General features: G+C 56.6%; 2 protein-coding genes across 2 annotated transcripts in view; both read left to right on the top strand.

Annotated features, from left to right (window-relative positions):
- Positions 1–8,152, top strand: part of LOC141917328 (uncharacterized) — a 158,452-nt gene extending 150,300 nt beyond the window's left edge. Inside the window, exons 2-4 of the mRNA XM_074810436.1 lie at positions 6,868–7,007; positions 7,491–7,531; positions 8,061–8,152. Of these exons, the coding sequence (XP_074666537.1) occupies positions 6,868–7,007; positions 7,491–7,531; positions 8,061–8,152 (273 nt within the window). The remainder of the gene's footprint in view (positions 1–6,867; positions 7,008–7,490; positions 7,532–8,060) is intronic.
- A 9,322-nt stretch (positions 8,153–17,474) lies between these two features.
- Positions 17,475–19,294, top strand: LOC141917327 (uncharacterized). The gene is made up of 2 exons (XM_074810435.1): positions 17,475–17,562; positions 18,341–19,294. The coding sequence occupies exons 1-2, from the start codon at positions 17,521–17,523 to the stop codon at positions 19,292–19,294; spliced, it is 996 nt and encodes a 331-aa protein (XP_074666536.1). The 5' UTR covers positions 17,475–17,520.
- Positions 19,295–22,664: the final 3,370 nt, after the last annotated feature.

Raw genomic sequence — 22,664 nt, 5'->3', positions numbered from 1 at the left:
GGCGGCACCCCACATTGTCCAGCTGCCTGCAGGCTGGCCCAGGGGTGGGGCCATTCCATCCAATCAGAAGAAAGCTTAAGGCGCATGTGCTAAGCTAACTGTCCAATCAGAAGGAATTATACCATGTGATTATATCATGTGATTCTCAGCTACATGATAACAGGCTTGTTCCACCATAACAAAATTGGCATTGCTTAATCACAGTGTGATCGTCCGCATGTCTGTAGCTCCCGCAGATTTATCTCTTACCAAATTTAACCTCAACTTAAACGCAACATGCGGCCTCACCAGTGCCAAGCACAGGGGTCAGATCCCTTCCCTGTCCCTGCTGGCCACGCTGGTGCTGGTACAAGCCAGGATGCCATTGGCCTTCTTGGCCACCTGGGCACACTGCTGGCTCATTATCGATCACCCCCCCCAGGTCCTCTCTGACTGGCAGCTCTCCAGCCACACCTCCCCGAGCCTGTAGCCATGCAGGGTGTTGTTGTGGCCCAAGTGCAGCACCCGGCATTTGGCCTTATTGAAACTCCTCCAGCTGGCCTCAGCCCATCGCTCCAGCCTGTCCAGGTCTCTCTGCAGACCCTCCCTGTCCTCGTGCAGATCGACTCTCCTGCTTCACTCGGGGTCACCTGTGACCTTACTGGTGACACCCTCTATGTCCTCCCCCCCACAGAGCGGGGGCACCTGGGCACAGCCCCATGCTGGGCTTTGGGGTCTCTCTGGCTCAGCCGTGGGGCACAGCGGGGCCTTTCCTGTCCCGCCCGGGCACTGTGGGGCCGGGCTGAGCCCAGGCTCTAGGCCAGCTCTAACTCCTGGGTTGTCCCCAGCCCCCGCCGAGGTGACGATGTTCCCCAAGCGCCGAGTGGAGCTGGGGGACCCCAACGTCCTGACCTGCTACGTGGACAAGTTCTGGCCCCCCATGCTCTCCGTCACGTGGCTGAAGAAGGGGCAGCAGGTGACCGAGGGCGTCCTCGAGACCGTTTTCTCCCGAGGGCGGGACCGCACCTTCGGCAAGTTCTCCTCCTGCCCTTCATCCCCAGCCGGGGGGACCAATACAACTGTCACGTGGGGCACGAGGGGCTGCCCACCCCCATCCTGAGGCACTGGGGTGAGCAGGGGGCTGGGCCTCCTGGGGAGGATGCCAGGGGACCCCCCACCTCTCTGCCATCCCACTGCCCCTCTGCAACTCAGCCCAAGAAAGATGGGGGGGGTTCAAGGAGGGACAGCAGTGGCCATCAGCCCTGGGGCTGGATGGGGTGACCCCCCCAAAACCCCCACCCCAGAGCCCTGCTCCCCGCTCCTGCCCCGCCCCCCCCAGCGGGGTCAGGCAGCAGGAGGGGGACACGGAGCCACCGACCAGAGCAGGTGAGGGGATGCAGCAGCCCTCGGCCCCGTTCCCACCCCTGGGCCAGCTCACAGGCAGCTGGACGATGTCAGGTGTTGCCCCCCCGCAGTGTATCTCCCCCCCATCCCGCTGAGGATGCGCATCCCCGTCCCGGCCACCCGGGCCCGGGGAAGGGAGTGAGGCCCTCTGCCTCCCTGTCCCCAGACGTGCAGGGCCGGCGGCTCCCAAGACACTTTATTAGGCAGAGCTGGAGCGGCCGAGGCCCACCATGGGGGCACCCTGGGGACCCCGGGGCTGCAGAGCAGCAACAGCCAAGCTGAGAGCCAGGAAGGGAGGGAGGGGGTGAGGGGAGGACCCCAGGGATGAGCGTGGGGCTGGGGGGCTCCGGGTTGGGGTGGTGCGAGGCAGAGGTGACGCAGGGGGGCAGAGGACGGGCAGCGTCCCAGCACTTGCCCAGCCTCCTCTTCTCCAGACTAAACCCCCCCAGTTCCCTCAGCCGCTCCCCATCAGACCTGTGCTCCAGACCCTGCACCAGCTCCGTTGCCCTTCTCTGGACACGCTCGAGTCATTCAATGGCCTTTTTGGGGTGAGGGGCCCAAAACTGAACCCACTCATCGAGGGGCAGCCTCACCAGTGCCGAGCACAGGGGTCAGATCCCTTCCCTGTCCCTGCTGGCCACGCTAGTGCTGGTACAAGCCAGGATGCCATTGACCTTCTTGGCCACCTGGGCACACTGCTGGCTCATGTTCAGCCGGCTGTCAATCAACACCCCCAGGTCCCTCTCTGACTGGCAGCTCTCCAGCCACTCCTCCCCAAGCCTGTAGCGCTGCTGGGGGTTGTTGTGGCCCAAGGGCAGCACCCATGCTCGGTCTGGTTTGACATCGCAGATTGCTATCTGTATCTTTTCAGACTTTAGATACTTTGATGTTACCCTCCGTAATAGGCACGATCTCATTAATGCTTTGCAAATAAACATACCGCTTACGGACCGTTGGCTTCTGAGCAATGCCAGTGGGTGGCGCGGTGCCCTTTCGGATTACATCCAGAGGCGAAAATGTCCCCTGATAATTACACTTTGTTCCTGTCTTACATGTTCCACTCAATTCAGGGCTCCTACCCGTGACAGCAGACCCTTCTCGAGATCTGAATACCTGGTTTCAGTATCACTGAAGGAGCAAGAGGTAAATTCCCATGGTCTCTCTGGTCCTTCTGGTCCCCATTACCACAGATTGCACTGGGAGCCGTGTTCACTGAACCCCCATTCTATGTGGATTGAATCACCTGGGTGTACAAGGCCTAATTGCTGGGAAAGCCTTAATTCTTTAATCACTAAATTTAATGCCATCTCATGTTGTTCAGTCCACTCCCATGATCTGCCCCTTTTGAGTAGGTTGTACGAAGGACGGGCGATAATAGAAAAGCCAGGGATGTGTTTACGCCAGTAACCCAAAGTCCCTAAAACTTGTTGTAATTCTTTTTTACTAGCTGGATTCTGTCCATTTTCTATTTTTTCTAAGGTGTCAGGGGGAACAGAGGCAGCTCCTTTAATCCACCAAACTCCTAGGAATTTAACCTCTTGTGCTGGCCCCTGGCATTTGGATGGTGGGATGTGCAGTTCCAAAGCTGTCAGTCTTTGCTGCATGTTTTCCATGGCACGCCTGACTTCATCAGGATTTTCCCCTCCTATTAGTATTTCATCAATGTATTGATATGCTGTAACACTTGGCAAACGAGAAATGTCTGCTAAAATTTTCACCAAGGCATTGTGAGCAATGGTGGGGGGATGTTTGTACCCCTGAGATAGCCTGTTCAATGTGTACTGTATTCCTTGCCAAGTAGATTCAAACTGATCCTTATCCTGTTCCTGGAGTGGGATCGTGAAAAACCATACCTTTAATATCTAGGGTCGCCATCCAGGAATGAGATGCTCCCTGTATCTGAGCCACTAATTCTGCTGTATTTGGTCAGTGGAGCCGTGTCAGCGTTCAGTCGTCTGTAGTCGACTGTAAGTCGCCACTGTCCGTTCGGTTTTCTCACTGGCCACACTGGAGAGTTGTACGGGGAACGTGTGCGAGTAATAATATCTCTTTTTTCCAGGTCTGCAGCCACCCCGTCAATATCGGAGTGTGTAGCTGACGGCAGGGGGTATTGTTTAACATCAGGGATTTTTGCTGGGGGCAGAGGTATCGCTGTTTCTAACAAATAGATACTTCAAGGTTCACCTCACCCAGCAAAACTCCGCACTGATCCATCAGGGAGTTTCCACACTCTGCCACACAATAGGTCAAATCCCAAAATGTTACTGCTGGTGGCTCCTACCAGAACTTCGGCTTGGGTCAATCTTTTTTCCCCAGGGAGCCACAGAGCAATTTTTGCAGTGGGACATTTCTTTATGACGCCGTCAATTCCTGTAACAGCCACTTTGCCACGGCAAGGTTTCACATTTAAATATTCTGCGGTTTCTTTATTAATTACTGACACGTGCATCTGTGTCAATAAGAAAATCTAAACAAATTTTCCTTGGGCCAATCGGGATACTAATAATTGGGCCACAACATTTCTTCGAGAGCCACCGCAAAGCTAAAACCCACCGGGGAGGGTGGCTCACTGCCCTTCCTGGGGATGTGTGTTTTTTGCTGGGGCATCTTTTAAATCAATGAAGTCCTGCTGAGGGGCTGAAGGTGCAGCTCTGGCAGGCGCGGAACTGCGTTCAGTCTGATGGCTAGATTTATTTTGTTCTGATTTTTGTTCTAATACTCGAACCAGAGCTCGGAGGTCGGCTGTGGTCATGCCATGTAAAAGCGTGGTGCTCCTCCGGTTAGAGTTGTCGCCATAAAGCATTCCGATCTGGATCAGTTTCCCTCTTAGAGCCTGACCTCTGTGTATCAGCCCAAATTTGACGGACTCGCCGGGGACCCTCAGGGGGTTGCTCTGAGGTTGATCCAATCCAGCCCATGCGGCGCCCATAAGCTCACCAATTCCTGAGCAAATTCGCTCCAGGTCGGTATGTGAAGTTGCTCTCTAAGAGGCTGCAGCCGCCGCATTCATAGTCTGATGTGCCTGAATACGACCTTCGACATTTGATACGTATATTTTCAGACTGTCCGGAAGGCCACGAATGAGAGGGGTGAATCTGGCCGGATCAACAGGAGCCAGCGTTGGGGATCGACGTAATCCATTCCTCTCATACATTGCCTGAATGCCGGCTGCCTTTTGCACAGAGGCTGCCAGATCTGAAAATCCTGAAGTTGTAATCCTGAGAGGATCTCCTCTCTCCCGCGGGTCTATGCCTCCAGCCCAATAAGCAGCTCGAGTAGTTATTGAATAATTATGATCACCTGGGGTGGTATTTAGGAACACTCCAGGTCCCCAGTAGACTTCTGCCTCTTCCTCGCTTAACAAGACCCGATCTCCACCCGTGAGGGAAACTCACCACACAAACTCTGTTTCTGTTTCATCTGGGCATCTAGAATATTTTTCTTGTAATTTAGCTAATTCAGCGGGGGACCAAGGTATGGTACGTGTGGTAGTTTGTGGCTCCCCGTCTCCATCATTAATTAACTCAGTCTTAATTACTGGCCAAACCTCTATAGGCTCTGAAATAAAGTCAGTGTCTTCTCCTAAATCACTGTCATCACACCAATGGTCCCAAGTCTCAGTAGCATCACAGCGGGCTACTTTGCGAATGTGTTGGACTGAACTGAAATTGGAATATGTTTGATCAAGTAATTTATCAAACCTTTCCTGCAACCATTCCTCTCGTTTCCCAGCTTCGGCCAATAGCTTTTCCAGCAGTTCTGTTTTACTTAAAAGTTCATCTATTCGTTTTTCTAATTTTCCCCGCGTCTCTCTCAAAAGCAAGTGATGCTTTAAGCACCTTATTTTCTGATTCCATAGACTCATATCCTACATTTGCAATCTGTCGGGGGGGGGGATGACTTTTTGATTTCCTGGTAAACAAAGATAAACAAGCCCCCAAGATGCCAGAAATAATTCCTTTACCTTTTCCTAGTTTTACTTTTTGTTGATTCTTACACTGCAGTATTCGTTCTACTACTTTATCCTCATTCTTCTGAAATTTCTGGGCCCATTCCACCCCTGCCAGGGATGGAGCCCACTTATGATCCCGCAGCAGTTTATCCCTGGCAATCCTGTCTGTGACACCAGTTTAATGTTGCATTTAGTGTGAGAATAAATTTGGTAAGAGATAAATCCCCTTGTGTTCTAGCCGGTCCTCAGAGATTGGAGGAGCTGGGGGCAGCTGAACTTATATCTTACCAAATTTATTCTCACGGTAAATGCAACACCCGCAATTTTCTAAAAAGAAAACTAAAAAAGAAGATCCAGGGAAGTCCAGGCCTGTCAGTCCCACCTCTGCGCCCATCAAGATCCCGGAGCGGATCCCACTGGAAACTGACGGGGCACACGGAGAATCGGGGGGTGGTTGGTGACAGCCAACGCGGCATCACTGAGGGCAAATCGTCCCTGAGGGAGTTGGTGGCCGCCTGTGATGGGGTGACAGCGCTGGTGGTGTCACGGTGTGAGCCCAGGGGGCAACTGAGCCCCAAGCAGGCGGTCACTGGGCCCTTCCCCCCAGCGCTGAGAAGGAGAAGAATGACCCAAAAGGCTCTGAAATGGAGATAAGGACAGAGAGGGCTCCCTCCCCCCTTAACGGCCCCAGGCAAAAGGCAACTCCTCAGGGGAAGAAAACAGGACCATCACATTAATTCAAACACTGATAAAACCCAACAGAGTGGAAATTGGACAATGTGACACCCACAGATAAGAAGGATTGGAAGGATGATCCAGGAAATTACAGGCCTGTCAGGTTGATATCGGTGCTTGGGAAGCTGATGGAGCAGCTCATCCTGAGCACCATCACACAGCACATGTGGGACAACCAGATGATCAGGCCCAGTCAGTGGGTTTATGAAAGGCAGGTCCTGCCTGACAAACCTGATCTCCTTCTACGACAGGGCGACCTGCTCATTGGATGAGGGAAAGGCTGTGGGGGTTGTCTGACTTGACTTTAGTGTGGCCTTTGACACCATTTCCCACAGCATTCTCCTGGCAAAACTGGCTGCTCGAGACTTGGATGGGCACACGCTTCGCTGGGTCACAAACTGTCTGATGGCCGGGCCCAAAGAGTTGTGGTGAACGGAGTTAAATCCAGTTGGCGGCCGGTCACGAGTGGTGTCCCGCAGGGCTGGGTTTTGGGGCCACTCCTGTTTAACATCTTTATTGATGATCTGGACGAGGGGATCGAGTGCACCCTCAGTCAGTTTGCAGTTGACACCAAGTTGGGTGGGAGTGTTGATCTGCTCGAGGGTGGGGAGGGTCTGCAGAGAGACCTGGACAGGCTGGAGCGATGGGCTGAGGCCAACTGGGGGAGTTTCACTAAGGCCAAATGCCGGGTCCTGCCGTTGGGCCACAACAACCCCCAGCAGCGCTACAGGCCTGGGGAGGAGTGGCTGGAGAGCTGCCAGTCAGAGAGGGACCTGGGGGGGGTGATTGACAGGCAGCTGAACATGAGCCAGCAGTGTGCCCAGGTGGCCAAGAAGGCCAATGGCATCCTGGCTTGTACCAGCACCAGCGTGGCCAGCAGGGACAGGGAAGGGATCTTACCCCTGTGCTCAGCACTGGTGAGGCCGCCCCTCGATGAGTGGGTTCAGTTTTGGGCCCCTCCAAAAAGGACATTGAATGACTTGTGTGTCACGGGAAAGCAGCCAAAAGGGCTTCGAAACATCAGGGAGGCCCAAGGCAGGAGCTCTCATCAATTCCTTCTTTAATTGTTCAAATGCCTTTCTAGCCTCTCCATTCCACATTGATCTTGATGGGTTTTCCTTTAGCAAGGAACACAACGGCTTTACCAAAAGTCCATAATTATTTATCCACAATCAGCACCCACCTGTCATCCCGAGGAAAGCTCAGAGTTCTTTTACCATCCTGGGTTCGGGCGTGTGACAGATGGCCTCTTTCCTCTCCAGTCCCAGCTCTCGTTGTCCTCCCGAAATCCCGAATCCTAAATAGGTCACCTGCTGCTGGACCAGTCGAGCTTTCTGTGGAGAGACTCGATATCCACTAAGTCCCAGAAAACGAAGCAAACTGACAGTCCGTTGTACACAATCTTCCTTCGTCCTTGTAGCTATGAAAAGGTCTCTACATATTGTAGTAAAGCTCCTTCTGGTGAGGGCGGGGTCCAGGTTTCAAGTTCCGGGGTCAATTGATTCCCAACGAGAGTCGGGCTGTTTGTAAAACCTTGGGGTAACACTGTCCAGGGTAACTGGGGTTTTCTCCCTGTATCAGGGTTCTCCCATTCAAAAGCCAATAAGTTTGGGCTTTGTGTTGCTAAGGCCAGGCAGAAAAAGGCATCCTGGAGATCCAAGACGGTAAACCATACCTGATCTCCTTTCAATTCAGTTAACAAAGTAGAAGGATTTGCCACCACAGGTCTTCTACGGTTTTGTTTATTGCCCTTAAATCCTGAACTAACCCATAGCTCTGGCCATCACATTTCTTACAGGCAAGATGGGGGCATTATACTCTGATTTGCATTCAATTAACAGCCCAAATTGCAAAGAATTATCAATAATTTCTTTTACCCCTATCCGATCTTCTGCACGCAAAGGATATTGTTTAATCCCCAGCAGAGCAGCTCCTGGTTTTAATTTGGTTTCTATTAATTTGGCAATCTGAGCCCTACCTGGTGTTCCAGAAGCCCACACTCCTGGCTATACCTGCTCCAGAATTTCTGTCGGCATCGTGCTCTCCTTTTCAGTCTTAACAGAGACGAGCTTAAAATTTTGATTAATTGATCTTCCTTTATTTTGAACTCGGTCCCTTCAGCACCAAACCCGATCTTTGCTCCTCGTTGTTCTCCCTAACAATGGTTTAAGGGATCCGGGCAAATAACTTTGTGTGTAGCTACTTGTTTCCCTAATTTATACTTCATAGGTTGCATGAAGAAAGCCTTTTCAGTCTGGCCAGTGGCTCCACCCACAGTTACAAAATCTCTGTCCACAGGTGTTAAATGTTGGTTCCAAACAGAGTGAGAGGCTCCGGTATCTATTAAAAATTGAACTTCTCACCCCTGTTCCCCAGCTTTATTTTAACCAGCGCAGCCGCTGGGGTGGATTCCCCAGGTCCCCGTCGCTCCAGTTCTGCCGCCGTCCCAGCCCTGGAGAACCTTGTTCCACCTCGGGGCACTCCTCCTTCCAGCGCCACTCTCCCTACAACACGCACACCGATCGCTTCTCAACTCCGTTCTGATCCCCGAACTGAATCCCCCTCTTCCACCACCTCGCGTTCCACCTCCGCTTCCCCTCCCTGTGCGTCTGCCTTTATGCTGCTGATCCAGAGCAGCAGCAGTGGCCCTGGCTATTGCCCTTCCCAATTTCTTCCTGCCATTATCCCGATTTCTAGACGCTCTCCAAGCTTCCTCAATCAGCTTTTCTAAATCTCACATTTCCGGTTCTTTACGGTTTTGAAGCTTCTTTCTAATATCCTCAGATGATTGTCCCAGGAACAATGACACCAATTGCTGCTGCCCCACATCAGAGGAGGGGTCTAAAGTGGGGCATTTGTGCATTGCAGCTCTCAGCCCACCTAGAACTCTCTAGGGGGTTCAGTTTGTCCTTGTTTCACAGCGTATAACTCCGACCAGTTTACGGCTTCAGGGGTTGCATTTTCTAATCCAAATTTCACCCAATCCTGGTATCGTTTTAACAGCTGACAGTCGGTGTTATCGTTCGGATCCCAGTTCGGGTGGGCTGGGGGAACATATTGATCAACCACCCCAGGCAAGACATGAGCAGTAATTAGTGCCTGCACGTGAGTACGAGCTGTTTGCAAACCCAATTGTGTCTCTGTTTCTGTCATCGCATCCAGCATTAACTCCGTATCTTCCCAGTCAGGGTCCTGGTTTTTAACTATTAATTCAAATCTTTTTGCGACCCCTAATGGGTCATCCCGGTAGTTTCTCACCACCTCTGTCCAAGCCTCCAAGTCACTCACATTAAAGGGCGCTTTAATTCGGGTTGTTCCTCCCGGTCCCGTCGCGGGTCTGAGCGGTGCCTGTAGAGTTGGAGCTGGCACTGGACCTGTTTTACGAGTCCGGGCAGCGATTGGAATGCTGCCTCCCACCGCCCCTCTCCTGTGTTCCTCCTCCTCTTCGGGGATGCTTCTGGCATTTAGAGAGGTGGGGACACATAATCCTCAATTCCCTCTTCTGCCTTTTCCTCTCCATCTTCTATTTTCAGGCCTCTCTCTCCAACACCACACCCCGAACAACACCCTTTCAACCTGCCCTGGTCCTTTTTCTGTTCTTTCTCCAGCGCCAACACGAGAGGATCCTGCGGGGCTGAGTTCATGCCACGCTCCTTCTGCCACTCAGGATGGTTTCTTCAAGTGAAAAACATATCTGCATGCAGCACCTCACCCCACTTTTCCTCTCGGCTTAGGAACAACATCAACTGCAGCAAAATATCAAATTTTAAAGTACCATTCCTGGGCCATTTTGCTCCATCCTCTAGCTTATGCAATGGTCACCACTGATCACAATATTTTATCAAAGTCTTTCTATTAGTTACACCACCTGCGGACCCCCCTGTATCCTTCCAATGTGTCAAAATACATCCCAGGGGACTTTTCTTTAAAATTCCTCCACTTTGCTTGCCTCCCATGTCTGATTTCTATTCCTCCAGCCACAAATCACCTTTATCATGTACGATGATCAACGTTCTCGGTTTTCCCAGGAATTCCCAACCTGACACTTAGGGCAGTCAATATCCTGCCCAAACTCGACCGACAGGTTTTGCTCACACCACAGACGTTCTAAAACATACGAAGGTTTATAATTGTTTTCTGGGTGTAACAGACAGCACTCGCGTTCCCACATTCATTCAAAAACTGCATATTAAGATAACAACAGTTATTTATAAATAATATCTTCCATCTCCAGCTCTGTTCCTCGCGGGATAACAGAACGGCTGATCCAGACTCCACACTCGCTTCGTTCTTATTTGTACGTCTCATGCACACACACGATCTTAAAAATTCAGGATACAAAGCAAGTCAACAGCTGTTAAACTTTAAAATTTTAAACCGTTTCGTTCACAAACCTCTGTTTGCTTTTCAGGTGAGCAGAAGTATAGAGCTCATAAAGTTACCAAATGCAAACAAGTATTTTACCAAACATCTGTTCACTCTGCAAATCCTGAGGAGATGAGCAGAGGCCCTCGAATGACAGAGTTACCAAACGTGTGCGTATTAAGACGCCGGCAGTCCCGCATACGCTGACCCTGCGTCTAAACAGTAACGACTTACGGGCGGCTACCAAATGAACCGGATCCAACCCCAAATTTCAGTGACTGTCAAGCTCCCGTGCAGCCAATACCTCAGCACAGTTACTTTCCCAAAAGACATTTTAAAGAATACCCATTTGATAGATGGTCCTTGTCTGTCCCCACAGTGATCCGATTGAGGAGAGGAGTCTCTCTGGAGAAAGCTCCAGGGGTACCTGAGAGAGTCCCAGTCTCGATGGGTCCTGCAGCCAGGCAGAGAGGGTCCCACCTGGGTCGCCAACTGAAACAAAGAAATTGCCTCACCAGTCAGAAACCAATGGAACTGTTCAGCAGATATTCTCGATTAGCCGCGCTGGGGTCGCCCTGGGGATTCTCCACCATAAGGGCTCCCCCGAACTAGCAGGGGACATCAGTTTACACACCCCCCGATCAAAGCGATTCATTAGATCTCCTGGAAAGGGGAGTCTGATAATAACGAGTTCCCGGAATTCATTTCCACAGCCCCAGCCTGTGCAGTGACAACAGGGTGAGGGGCTTCGGAGGCCGAGGGATGAAGTCCGTGGTCCTCCCCAGAGCATGCACAGTAAAGCCCAGGTGTCTCCGTCCTAAATCGGCGAGCTCACCCTCCCGAGATTGTATCTCTGTGTCGTTTTGTTCGAGTTCCCCTCATCTGACTTTGCCCAAGTGCCCAGTGAGGGCTTTGAGTCTGTTACCAGTGAGTTCTAGAGGGAGCATTTTACTTTAGTCCGGCCAAAGAGGCCATGGGAAAACAGTTGAGGAGTCCTTGGGAAACAAACACAAGCACAACTTTCATGTATCACAGTTTAGTCTTAATCAGAAATTCATTGGTTTGAGCCCTTTCAGGATAAAGGAGTCCTGCGGGGGTAAATCTGGGCCCTGAGGGTATAAATCTGGTCCCTGAGGAGGTAAATCTGACCTCCAAGGGGCTACATCTGGGCACTGAGGTGATAAAGGGAGCCCTGAGGGGGTAAATCTGGGCCCTGAGGGGATAAAGGGAGCTCTGTGGGGGTAAATCTGGGTCCTGAGGGGGGTAAATGGTAACCTGAGTGGGCAAATCTGGGCTCTGGAGCATGAACCTGGCCCCTGAGGGGTAAATCTGGGCTCTGGAATATACATTTTGGTCCCTGAGGGGTTAAATCTGGGCCCTGAGGGTGTAAATGGGGTCCAAGGGGTGACTGGACCCAGTCTTTGGTCCCTCCCATTGCCCCAGATGCCACGATACCACATGGGAGGGGCAGCTGACGCAGATGCCACCAGTGTTGTGGCCTGGAAACAAGGGGCACAAGGAGGTAGGTGTTGGTGGGGGGGGGGGGGACACCCACACCTGGATGCCTGGGTCCCTTGTGGGGGGACCCCAGAGGTGGAGGGGTAGGTGGGGGAAAGGGGGGGACACTCACACCCGGATGCCTGGGTCCCTCTGTGGCTGTGGAAAAGGAAGTCGATGGGTTCCTGCACCCAACGCCTGGGTCCCACGGAGCCACAATGGCGGCCACACCTGTCACCTGGGTCCCTCTTCTAGGGGTGTGTGACACCCCCCACCCAAAACACTTGGGTCCCTGGAGAGGGTCCTCCACCCCGGACCTGGGGTCAGCCCCAGGACACCTGGGTCCCCAGGGTGTGTCCCACCTTCAGAGCCCTGTGTCCCCTCCCCTGAACCCCTGTGTCCCCCCCCAGCACCCCTGTGTCCCCCCCTGACGCCTATGTACCCCCCCAGACTCCTGTGTGTCCCCTCCCCAGCACCCCTGTGTGTCCCCTCCCTAGACCCCTGTGTGTCCCCTCCCTAGACCCCTGGGTCCCCCCAAGGACACCTGGGTCCCCAGGGTTGGTTCCCTCCCCCGGACCCCTGTGACCCCACCCCAGGACCGCCGTGTCCCCCCCAGATGCCTGTGTGTCCCCCCAGACCCCTTGTGTCCCCTCCCAGACCCCTGTGTGTCCCCTCCTCAGATCCCTGGGTCCCCTCCCAGACCCCTGTGTGTCCCCTCCCAGACCCCTGTGTGTCCCCTCCCCGGACCCCTCTGTCCCCTCCCAGACCCCTGTGTGTCCCCTCCCAGAGCCCTGTGTGTCCCCTCCTCGGACCCCTGTGTCCCCTCCCAGACCCCTGTGTGTCCCCTCCCCGGGCCCCTGTGTCCCCTCCCCGGACCCCTGTGTCCCCTCCCAGGGCCCCTGTGTCCCCTCCCAGACCCCTGTGTGTCCCCTCCTCGGACCCCTGTGTCCCCTCCCTAGACCCCTGTGTCCCCTCCCCGGGCCCCTGTGTCCCCTCCCCGGACCCCTGTGTGTCCCCTCCCAAACCCCTCTGTCCCCTCCCAGAGCCCTGTGTGTCCCCTCCCAGACCCCTGTGTGTCCCCTCCCAGAGCCCTGTGTGTCCCCTCCCCAGACCCCTGTGTGTCCCCTCCCAGAGCCCTGTGTGTCCCCTCCCAGACCCCTGTGTGTCCCCTCCTCGGACCCCTGTGTCCCCTCCCAGACCCCTGTGTCCCCTCCCCGGGCCCCTGTGTCCCCTCCCCGGACCCCTGTGTGTCCCCTCCCAAACCCCTGTGTCCCCTCCCAGACCCCTGTGTCCCCTCCCCGGACCCCTGTGTCCCCTCCCAGACGCCTGTGTGTCCCCTCCCAGACCCCTGTGTGTCCCCTCCCCGGACCCCTGTGTCCCCTCCTCAGACCCCTGTGTCCCCTCCCAGACGCCTGTGTGGCCCCTCCCAGACGCCTGTGTCCCCTCCCCGGACCCCTGTGTCCCCTCCTCAGACCCCTGTGCCCCCTCCCAGACCCCTGTGTGTCCCCTCCCCGGACCCCTGTGTCCCCTCCCCGGGCCCCTGTGTCCCCTCCCAGACCCCTGTGTGTCCTCTCCCCAGACGCCTGCGCCCCCCCCCAGACCCCTGTGTCCCCCTCCTAAGGACACCTGTGTCCCCTCCCCAGCACCCCCGTGTCCCCTCCCTGGACCCCCGTGCACCTCCTCAAGGACCCCCGTGTCCCCTCCAGACCCCTGTGTCCCCCCCTAGACGCCTGTGTCCCCCCCAGGATGTCCTCCCCTGATGTGGCCTGGGCCAAGGCGGTCTTGGACCGTGCAATGGGGGCACTGGTGGGACTGGCGGAGGCACTGGGGACACCGGGGATGGTGACGAAGGCGCTGGCGGAGGCGAAAGCGGTGCTGGAGGATGCGGAGGAGGCACGGGAGAGGCTGAACACGGTGCTGGTGGAGACGATGGCGGCGGCGGCGCCATTGATACCGACACCGGGGGTCAATGCCGAAGGTGTTTATGGTTCACTGGAAGCGCTCGCCACCGCCCGCGCTGCCGAACTGGAGCGGGAACTGAGACAGAACCGCCGGCGCCGCCGGGTGCTGGCTGTGGCCCGAAATGTCGCCATAGCGCTGATGCTTGTCTGCACCCCCCTGCGTGAGTACAAACTGGTATAGACCAGAAGGGACCAGTTCAGACCAGTAAGGAGCCCTACAGATCTGCTTGGACCAGTAATGCCAGTAGAGAACCCTACAGACCAGTACAGACCAGTAGGAAAGCCCTACAGGCCAGTAGAGACTTTCTCTTGCCCTGCCCAGTAGAGATCAGAATGGACCAGTTCAGACCAGTAAGGAGCCCTGCAGATCTGCATGCACCAGTAATGCCAGTAGAGAACCTTACAGACCAGTACAGACCAGTAGGGAACCTTACAGACCAGTAAGGAGCTGTACAGACAAGTAGAGACTTTCCCCTGCCCTGACCAGTATGGACCATTTCAGACCAGTAATACCAGCAGAAGACCCTATAGACCAGTAGGGACCAGTAGGAAACCCTACAGACCAGTAGACCAGTAGAAGTTTTCCACTGCTCTGACCACTATAAACCAGTCTGGAGCTCCACAGACCAGTTCAAACCAGTATATACCAATAGGGACCAGTAGGAGCCGCTGTAGACCAGTAGGGACTAGTAAAGATCAGTAGAATGCCCTATAGACCAGTATAGACCAGTATAGAGCTTCCCTTGCCCCAACCAGTATGGACTGGGGGACACTGGGATGGGATGGGGGACACTGAGAGGAGACGAGGACACTGACTCAAGACTGGGGCCACTGGTAGTGCACTGGGTCCACTGGGAGGGGACTGGGGAAACTGGGAGGGGACAAGGACACTGGGATAGGACTGGGGATACTGGGATAGGACTGGGGACACTGGGCTGGGAACACTGGGAGTGGGTTGGGGACACTGAGATGGGGGACATCAGGAGGGGATAGGGACACTGCAAGAGGACTGGGGCTACTGGGAGGGGACAGGGACCACTGGGAAGGGACACCAGGAGGGGGTAGGTGACACCAGGAGGACACTGCCACACCAGAAAGGGACAGGGACACTGGGACAAGACTGGGGGCACTGGGATGGGACTGGGGACACTGGGAGAGGACAAGGCACTGGCTCAAGACTGGGGCCACTGGGATGGGGGACACCAGGAGGGGATGGGGCACTGGGAGGGGACTGGGGCCACTGGGAGAGCCTGGGGACACTGGGAGGGGACAGCAGGAGAGGGTAGGGGACACCAGGAGAGCACTGCCACAGCAGAAAGGGACTGGGGCCACTGGGAGGGGACTGGGGGTACTGGGATGGGACTGGGACAACTGGGAGGGGACTGGGGCCACTGGGAGGGGCCGAGGACAGGGGCTGATGTCCCTGTGTCCCTCCCAATGTCCCTGCAGTGTCCCTGGATGTGGTGCGGGAAGCGCTGGGGGTGACCCAGGAGAGTGAATTTGTCACCTCCCTGGCCACCATCATCATCACCTGCCAGGCGGCCCTGTACGGCACAGAGACAGCCGAGCGTCACCTGGCCACTGCCGTCAGCCACCAACGTCAACAAGCTGACCGCTACCGCCACCAGGCCAGGGCCATGGCCGATGTCACCAAGGCCACCGCCGAGGCCACCACTGCTTTCAGTGACACCCTGGGGACGCTGGAGGAGGTGACCCATCAGCTGAGGACCTTGGTGGACGCCGTCACCCAGGACCTGGAGACGGCCCAAGGCTTCCCTGCCAGCGCCCAGGCCCTTGGGGACATCATGGTGGCCTTGGCGACAGAGATGGGGGACAAGGAGGGGACGCAGAGGTTGGCCCGGGCACGGGAGGCTCTGCCAGGGGATGAGTAGGGACAGGGACACCGGGAGGGTCCTCCTCATCTTGGGGACACCCTGATGTTCCCTTGACCTGTCTGGGGACACTGGGAGGGTCTTCCTCATTTTGGGGACACCAGGATGTTCCTTCTCCGTCCTGGGGTCACCCCAATGTCCCCTGTCCCACCTGGGATGTCAAGGACATCCCCTTCCTGGTCCAAGGCCACCAGGGACAGGTAGGCGACACCGTCCCCTGTCCCCCCCCAATAAACCTCAGGGACACACTGAGCCCCTGACCTGTTACTGGGGGTTGGGGACATGACAGGGACATGGGGACACCAGGGGAAGGGGACACCCCCCCCACCCCACCCCCTTCAGAGGACACCAGGATGTCCCCAAGCCATCAAGACTCAGGAGTGTCCCCAACATCCCCAAGCTGGATGTCCCACAAGCCATGGGGGACATGGTGAGGACAAAGCAGGGCCATTCACAAAGCCATGTTGGGGACACTGGGGACATCATTGGGGACACACTGGGGCTGTGTTGGGGGCATCTCTGAGGCCACCTTGGTCCCAACATGGGGACCCTCTGGGGACATCACAAGGGCCAGCACTGGGGCCATGCTGGGGCCACTATTGAGGACATCCTGGGGACACTGAGGCCACCACTGTGGCCAGCACTGGGGGACACATTTGGGACATGCCAGGCCCAGCCCTGGGGACATGTTGGGGACATCAGGGGACATGGGGGGGACATTGAAGGTTGAGGGTGGCCATGTTGGGGCCCCACTGGGGACATTGAGGGGGGACATTGCGAGCCATGGAGCTGCACTGGGGACAGTGGGGGAGATCAGGGGCTTTGGGGACACCGGGGGACATTGGGACATCATGGGGGGATATTGGGGCATACCGAGGACCGTGGGTGGCTGTGCTGGGCCCCATTGGAGACATTTTGGGGGGACATCAGGGAGCATGGGGATGCACAGGGGACACCAGGGGTTGTGGGACCATGTTGGGGACATTGACGACATCGGGGGACATTGGGACATCAGGGGGGGACGTTGGGGGACACTGAGGCCTGTGGGTGGCCATGATGGGGTCCCATTGGGGACATTTTAGGGGGACATCAGGGAGCATGGTGGTGCATTGGGGACATCGGGGGAGACTGGGGGTTGTGGGACCCTGCTGTGGACATTGAGGGACATCGGGGGATATTGGGACATCAGGGAGGACATTGGAGGACACCGAGGACTGTGGGTGTCCCTGCTGGATCCCACTGGGGACATTTTGGGGGGACATCAGGAGCATGGGGGTGCATTGGGAACATCAGGGGACATCAGGGGTTGTGGGACCCTTTTGGGGACACTGGGGACATGGGGACATCAGGGGGGGACATTGGGGGACACCGAGGGCCCCATTGGGGACTTCAGGGGGGACATTGGAGGCCGCGGGGTCCTGCTGAGAACAGCGCGGAGGGGGAGACACTGGGAGCCGTGGGGTGCCATTGGGGACATGGAGGGGACACTGGGGGGCCGTGGGGTCCCGTTGGGGACACGGGGGGGGACCCCCCAAGGGCAGTGGGTGGCCATGGCAGTGTCACAGGGCGGGTGACGTCCCCACTGGCAGCGTCCCCTTGCCCAACCCCTGTGGGCCGAGCTTGGCTCAGGCCCAGGACTGCATGAGGCCACCACTGCCGCCCCGTCCCAGCCCCACGTGTCCCCCCGCCGTGTCCCCAGCGTGTCCCCAACTCGTCCCCATCGCTGCCACCACCTATGGAGACCCCTGAGGCCACTGGGGCCACCGTCCCCCCCGAGGTGGGACAAATCTCAGAGCTGGCTGGTGGGGGGAGGGGCGGGGGGAAAGGTGGGGGACAGGGAGGGGTCGGGGGGGGACTGAGGGGATGGGGGGTGGCAGGGGGACAGGATCAGGGTGGCAGGGGGGTGACAGAGGGGACAGATGGTGACAGGGGGGTGGCAGAGGGCGTGGAAGAGGGGACATGGGCGGCAGGGGGGTGACAGAGGGGACAGGAGTTGGCAGAGGGGGTGGAATAGGGGACAGGAGTGGCAGGGGGACAGGATCAGAGTGGCAGGGGGGTGACAGAGAGGACAGGGGGGTGGCAGAGGAGGTGGCAGAGGGGATGGGGTGACAGGGGGACAGGATCAGGGTGGTAGGGGGATGACAGTGGGAACAGGAGGGTGACGGGATGGGAGTGGCAGGGGGACAGGATCAGGGTAACAGGGGGGCAACAGAGGGGACGGGGGGGTGACAGAGGGGATGGGGTGGCAGGGGCAAGACAGAGGGGACAGGAGGTGGCAGGGGGACAGGGGATGGGGGTGGCAGGGGAGTGACAGAGGTGGCAGAGGGGACAGGGTTTGGCAGGGAACAGCGGTGACAGGGGACAGCAAGAGCAGGGACAGGGGGATGGGGAGGGACGTGGGATCCCTGGGAATGGTCGGGGGGGAACCCCAAGGGGACCATGGGGACAGTGGCAGGGACGGGGGATATTGGGGGACCACGGGCTGCCATCAGAGGACCCCAGAGGAGACAAGGGCCATGGGGGGACCCTGCCACCAGCTGTGTCCCTGTCCCCAGGTGTCCCCAAAGCTGCTGGAGCCGTTGGTGACCGTGGTGGCCATCCTGGGCGAGCTGGGGGCCACCCCAGGGGACGTCCCCCTGGCCAATCCAGCGGGCTCGCTGCGGGCCAGGCTGGTCACCCTCATTCTCAAGATCTGCCAGGCCATGGAGCAGTGTCACAGAGAGGCCACCCACCTCCGTCGTGCACTGGCCACCGCAGGGGACAACTGGGCCACCGTAGCCACCATCACCCATAAGTGGCGGGAGTCGGTGGCATCGGTAGAGGCTGCCTGGGCCACGATAGCGGAGGACGCCATGCGCTTGCAGGATGCCTGTGGGGCCGTGGCTACCACGGGGGCTACCACTGGGGTCAGCAAGGACAGCCTGGCGGTGGCGGTGGCCCGTGAGACCAGCGCATGCCAGGATGTGCTGGAGGCCGCCCGGGCCCTGCCAGTGGCCTCGGAGTGGGCCGCGATGGCCGAGGCAGTGGAAACCCACAAGACACGAGTGGCTGAGGCCAGCGCGGGGCTGCAGGCGGCCAGCAAGGCCACTGAGGAGACCGCGCTGGCAATGTTGGATACGATGGTGGCCAGGGAGCGGGGACGGCTGGTGGCGGTGGCCCACGAGCCCCTGGGACGCTTGGTGACCGCCTGCCACGGGGCCACCCTCTTCTACCGTCACCTGCGGTGTTGCCTTGAGGACATCGAGGCCACCAGACACGGTGGCCCCGAGGCTCCTGGTGTGGCCCAGGGGGGTCCTGGTGGCCCCAAGGACCTGCTGGCAGTGGTGGCAGTGGTCAAGGTGCTGTGGGACGCAAGTGCCCGCCTGGCCAGTGGCCACCTCCTGGGGACACTGCGGAAGGTCCGGGGGCTGTTGGTCACCCCCGATGCCACCGTGGCCACCGCTGTGGCCCAGAGCTGCCGGGAAGCCACCACCGCCCTCCCGGGGCTACTGTCACAGGGACCGCAGTAGGGGACAGTGCCTTTGTTGGGGACAAGTGGCTTTGTTGGGGACCACTGACATCAACGTGTCACTGCTGCAATCCTGGCTCTGGGTCACTTTGTCCCCAGATGTGTGTCCCTGTCCCCTCGTGTCCCCACATCCCCCCATGTCCCCGTCCTGTCTCCCCATGTCCCCATCCCATGTCCCCGCATCCCCCCCAGTGTCCCCACATCCCCTCCTATGTCCCCGCATCCCTATCCTGTGCCCCCATGTCCCCTCCCATGTCCCCACATCCCCTCCAATGTCCCCATGTCCCCATGCCATGTCCCCGCATCCCCCCCAGTGTCCCCACATCCCCTCCTATGTCCCCGCATCCCTATCCCGTGCCCCCATGTCCCCTCCCATGTCCCCACATCCCCTCCAATGTCCCCACATCCCCTCCAATGTCCCCATGTCCCCATGCCATGTCCCCACATCCCCCACAGTGTCTCCACATCCCCTCCTGTTTCCCCATGTCCCCATCCTCTGTCCCCACATTCTCCCACCCGTGTCCCCATGTCCCTTTCTGTGTCCCCATTTGTTTTGCTGTTTAAGGATACCAATTAAACTCAGACACCAGAGTGAAAAGCGCAGGTGTGTTTTACTGGAAATAACTAAATAATGTAACAGAATAATGCAGAAAACATACAATAAGAAAAGAGAGAATAGTGCACTCAAACAAATAGGAAAATACGGGATAATGCATCAAATCATTGCTACCTGAGAGAGAGAAGGAAGATCCATCCCCACTTGCACCCGTTCCCACCATCCAGCCCCGCAGGCGCTGGGCAGCCCCGGGTGCAGCGAGGGTTTGTTGAGCCTGTCCCGGTGAGTGGGAAATCCTACGCGGGGCGTCCACCCGTAGCTGAGGCACCCAGAGTTGCTGTGAGCGGGTCCAGCCTTATGTACCCAAAAATCAGTAAGCCGGAAGAGCTGGCACCTTTGTTTTAAGCAGAAATATCCGGTTTCAATCTCACATTAGATTCCCCCAGAGCCTGGCCAGGGCTCAAGGGAAAAGCTAAAGGAGTTTCCCCCATTATCGAATTGATTTATGAGCAAGGTCACACATCAGGCCACAAGGCCAGACAACTGTCTCCATGAGCCTGTTATTTTATCCACACACAAAAAAAGATAAAGATATATTCAGGATAGACATGTTTTATGATGTTTAAGCTACATCTTCTATACATATTTCACTAATGATTATATACTGAGCCATCAGCTTCGGCTCAGAGACTCTTCTTCAGGCTTCAATACTTCACCTTTTACATGAGAATAGGGGGTTTGTTATAACTTAGTACAATACCTGTTAGCACAGCGGTTATTAGTTATAAAATATACAGGATTCATCTCTAGGTCACCTCTGGCTTGGGACGGTTGTCCAAGCCTCAGCACTTCAGGGGGTTTAGTCTGGAGAAGAGGAGGCTGAGGGGAGACCTCCTGGCCCTCTGCAACTCCCTGAAAGGAGGGTGCAGAGAGGGGGGAGGAGTCTCTTGAGCCAAGGAACCAGCGCCAGGACAAGAGGGAATGGCCTCAAGCTGCGCCAGGGCAGGGTCAGACTGGCTCTTAGGAAGGATTTCTGTCCAGAAGGGGCTGTTGGGCGTTGGAATGGGCTGCCCAGGGCAGGGGGGGAGTCCCCATCCCTGGAGGGGTTGAAGAGTCGTGTTGACCCAGCGCTGAGGGATCTGGTGGAGTTGGGAACGGTCAGGGGGAGGTTCATGGTGGGGCTGGAGGAGCTTCAAGGGCTTTTCCTACTGAGATGATTCTGTGATTCTGGGAGGTTGAGGGCAACAAGAAAAGTGTCTCTAGGTCCATCGGGGAGCACAGGAAGAGCAGAGAAAATGTGGGCCTTTGCGGGAGGAAATGGGAGACCCGGTTACCCAGGCTGAGGAGGAGGCTGAGGCACCCAACTGCTTTTTGACACCATCTTCAGCAGCAAGAGCTGCCAGCACATGGCCTGAGGGGCAAAGGGAAAGGCCTGGGAGAAGGAAGAACCGCCCGCGGTAGGACAAGGTCAGGGTCAAGGCCCTGGAAGGAACTGGGAGGTGCCCAAGTCCGTGGGACCTGATGAGACGCACCCGCAGGGCCTGAGGGAACTGGGGGGTGAAGCGGCTCAGCCTCTCCCCCTCAGATTGGAGAAGTCCTGGCAGTGCCGTGAACCTTCCGCTGATGGGAAACGGGGAAATGTAACCCCCGATTTAAAAAAAAAAAAAAAAGAACGAAGATCCAGAGAACTCCAGGCCTGTGTTTCAGGGCGCTCCATTCCCTGGGCTGCAGGTACCATCTGTCCCCCCCTGCAATGCTCCCCCTTCCCTCACCCCATCCCTGGAGGGGTTTAAGAGTCGGGTCGACTTCACCCTGAGGGATCTGATGTGGTTGGGAACTGTTAATGTTGGGTTGATGGTTGGACTGGAGGATCTTCAAGGTCTTTTTCAATCTAGAAAATTCTGTGCTTCTGTGATGTAAAAGGCTCTGGAATGGAGATAAGGACAGAGAGGGCTCCCTCCCCCCTTAACGGCCCCAGGCAAAAGGCGACTCCTCAGGGGAAGAAAACAAGAGCAGCACTTTAATTCAAACACTAACAAAACCGACACTGAACAGGCAGGAGGGCACAGGGAGGGACGGTACCACAGCTTAAACCCCCTCCCCACCTTCCCACACCCCTCCCTCCTTCCCGGCCTCAGCTTGGGCCCCATCTCTCTCCCTCCTCTCCCCACGGCACAGGGGCAGGGGACAGGGGGGTGCAGTCAATCCACTGCTGCTTCCTCCTTGGGGGGAGGACTCCTCTGCATTCCACCCCTGCTCCTCATGCTACCCCTCTCCTCCACAGACTGTCTCCACCATGAGTCCCCCCCACGGGATGCAACTACACCAGCGTGGGCGGCTTCCACAGGGCAGACTTTGACCTGTTCAAAAGGCTGATTGACAAAATGCCTTGGGAGGCTGCCCTGAAGGGTATGGGAGTCCAGGAAGGCTGGACATCCTTCAAGAGCGAAGTCTTAAAGGCACAGGAGCGGGCTGTTCCCGTGTGCCGGATAACGAGCAGGCGGGGAAGGAGACCGGCCTGGCTAAACAGGGACCTTTGGCTGCATCTCCGGAACAAAAGGAGAATCTGTGACCTTTGGAAGAGGGGCGAGGCCTCTCATGAAGACTATAAAGATGTAGTGAAGTTATGCAGGGAGAGCGTTAGGAGAGCCAAAGCGCAGCTACAGCTCAACTGTTAAGGATAATAACAGTTGTTAAGGATGTTAAGGATAATAAAAAATGTTTCTATAAAATCGTTAACAGCAAAAGGAGAATTAGGGAAAAGGCTGAGGAGCTCAACACCTACTTTGCCTCAGTCTTTAGCCCTGGAACTGGC

Source organism: Strix aluco, chromosome 37, assembly GCF_031877795.1.
Source record: "Strix aluco isolate bStrAlu1 chromosome 37, bStrAlu1.hap1, whole genome shotgun sequence".
Classification (NCBI taxonomy): Eukaryota; Metazoa; Chordata; class Aves; order Strigiformes; family Strigidae; genus Strix; species Strix aluco.
The sequence above is the reverse complement of the archived record's forward strand: the minus strand, read 5'-3'. Positions and strand labels throughout refer to the sequence as shown.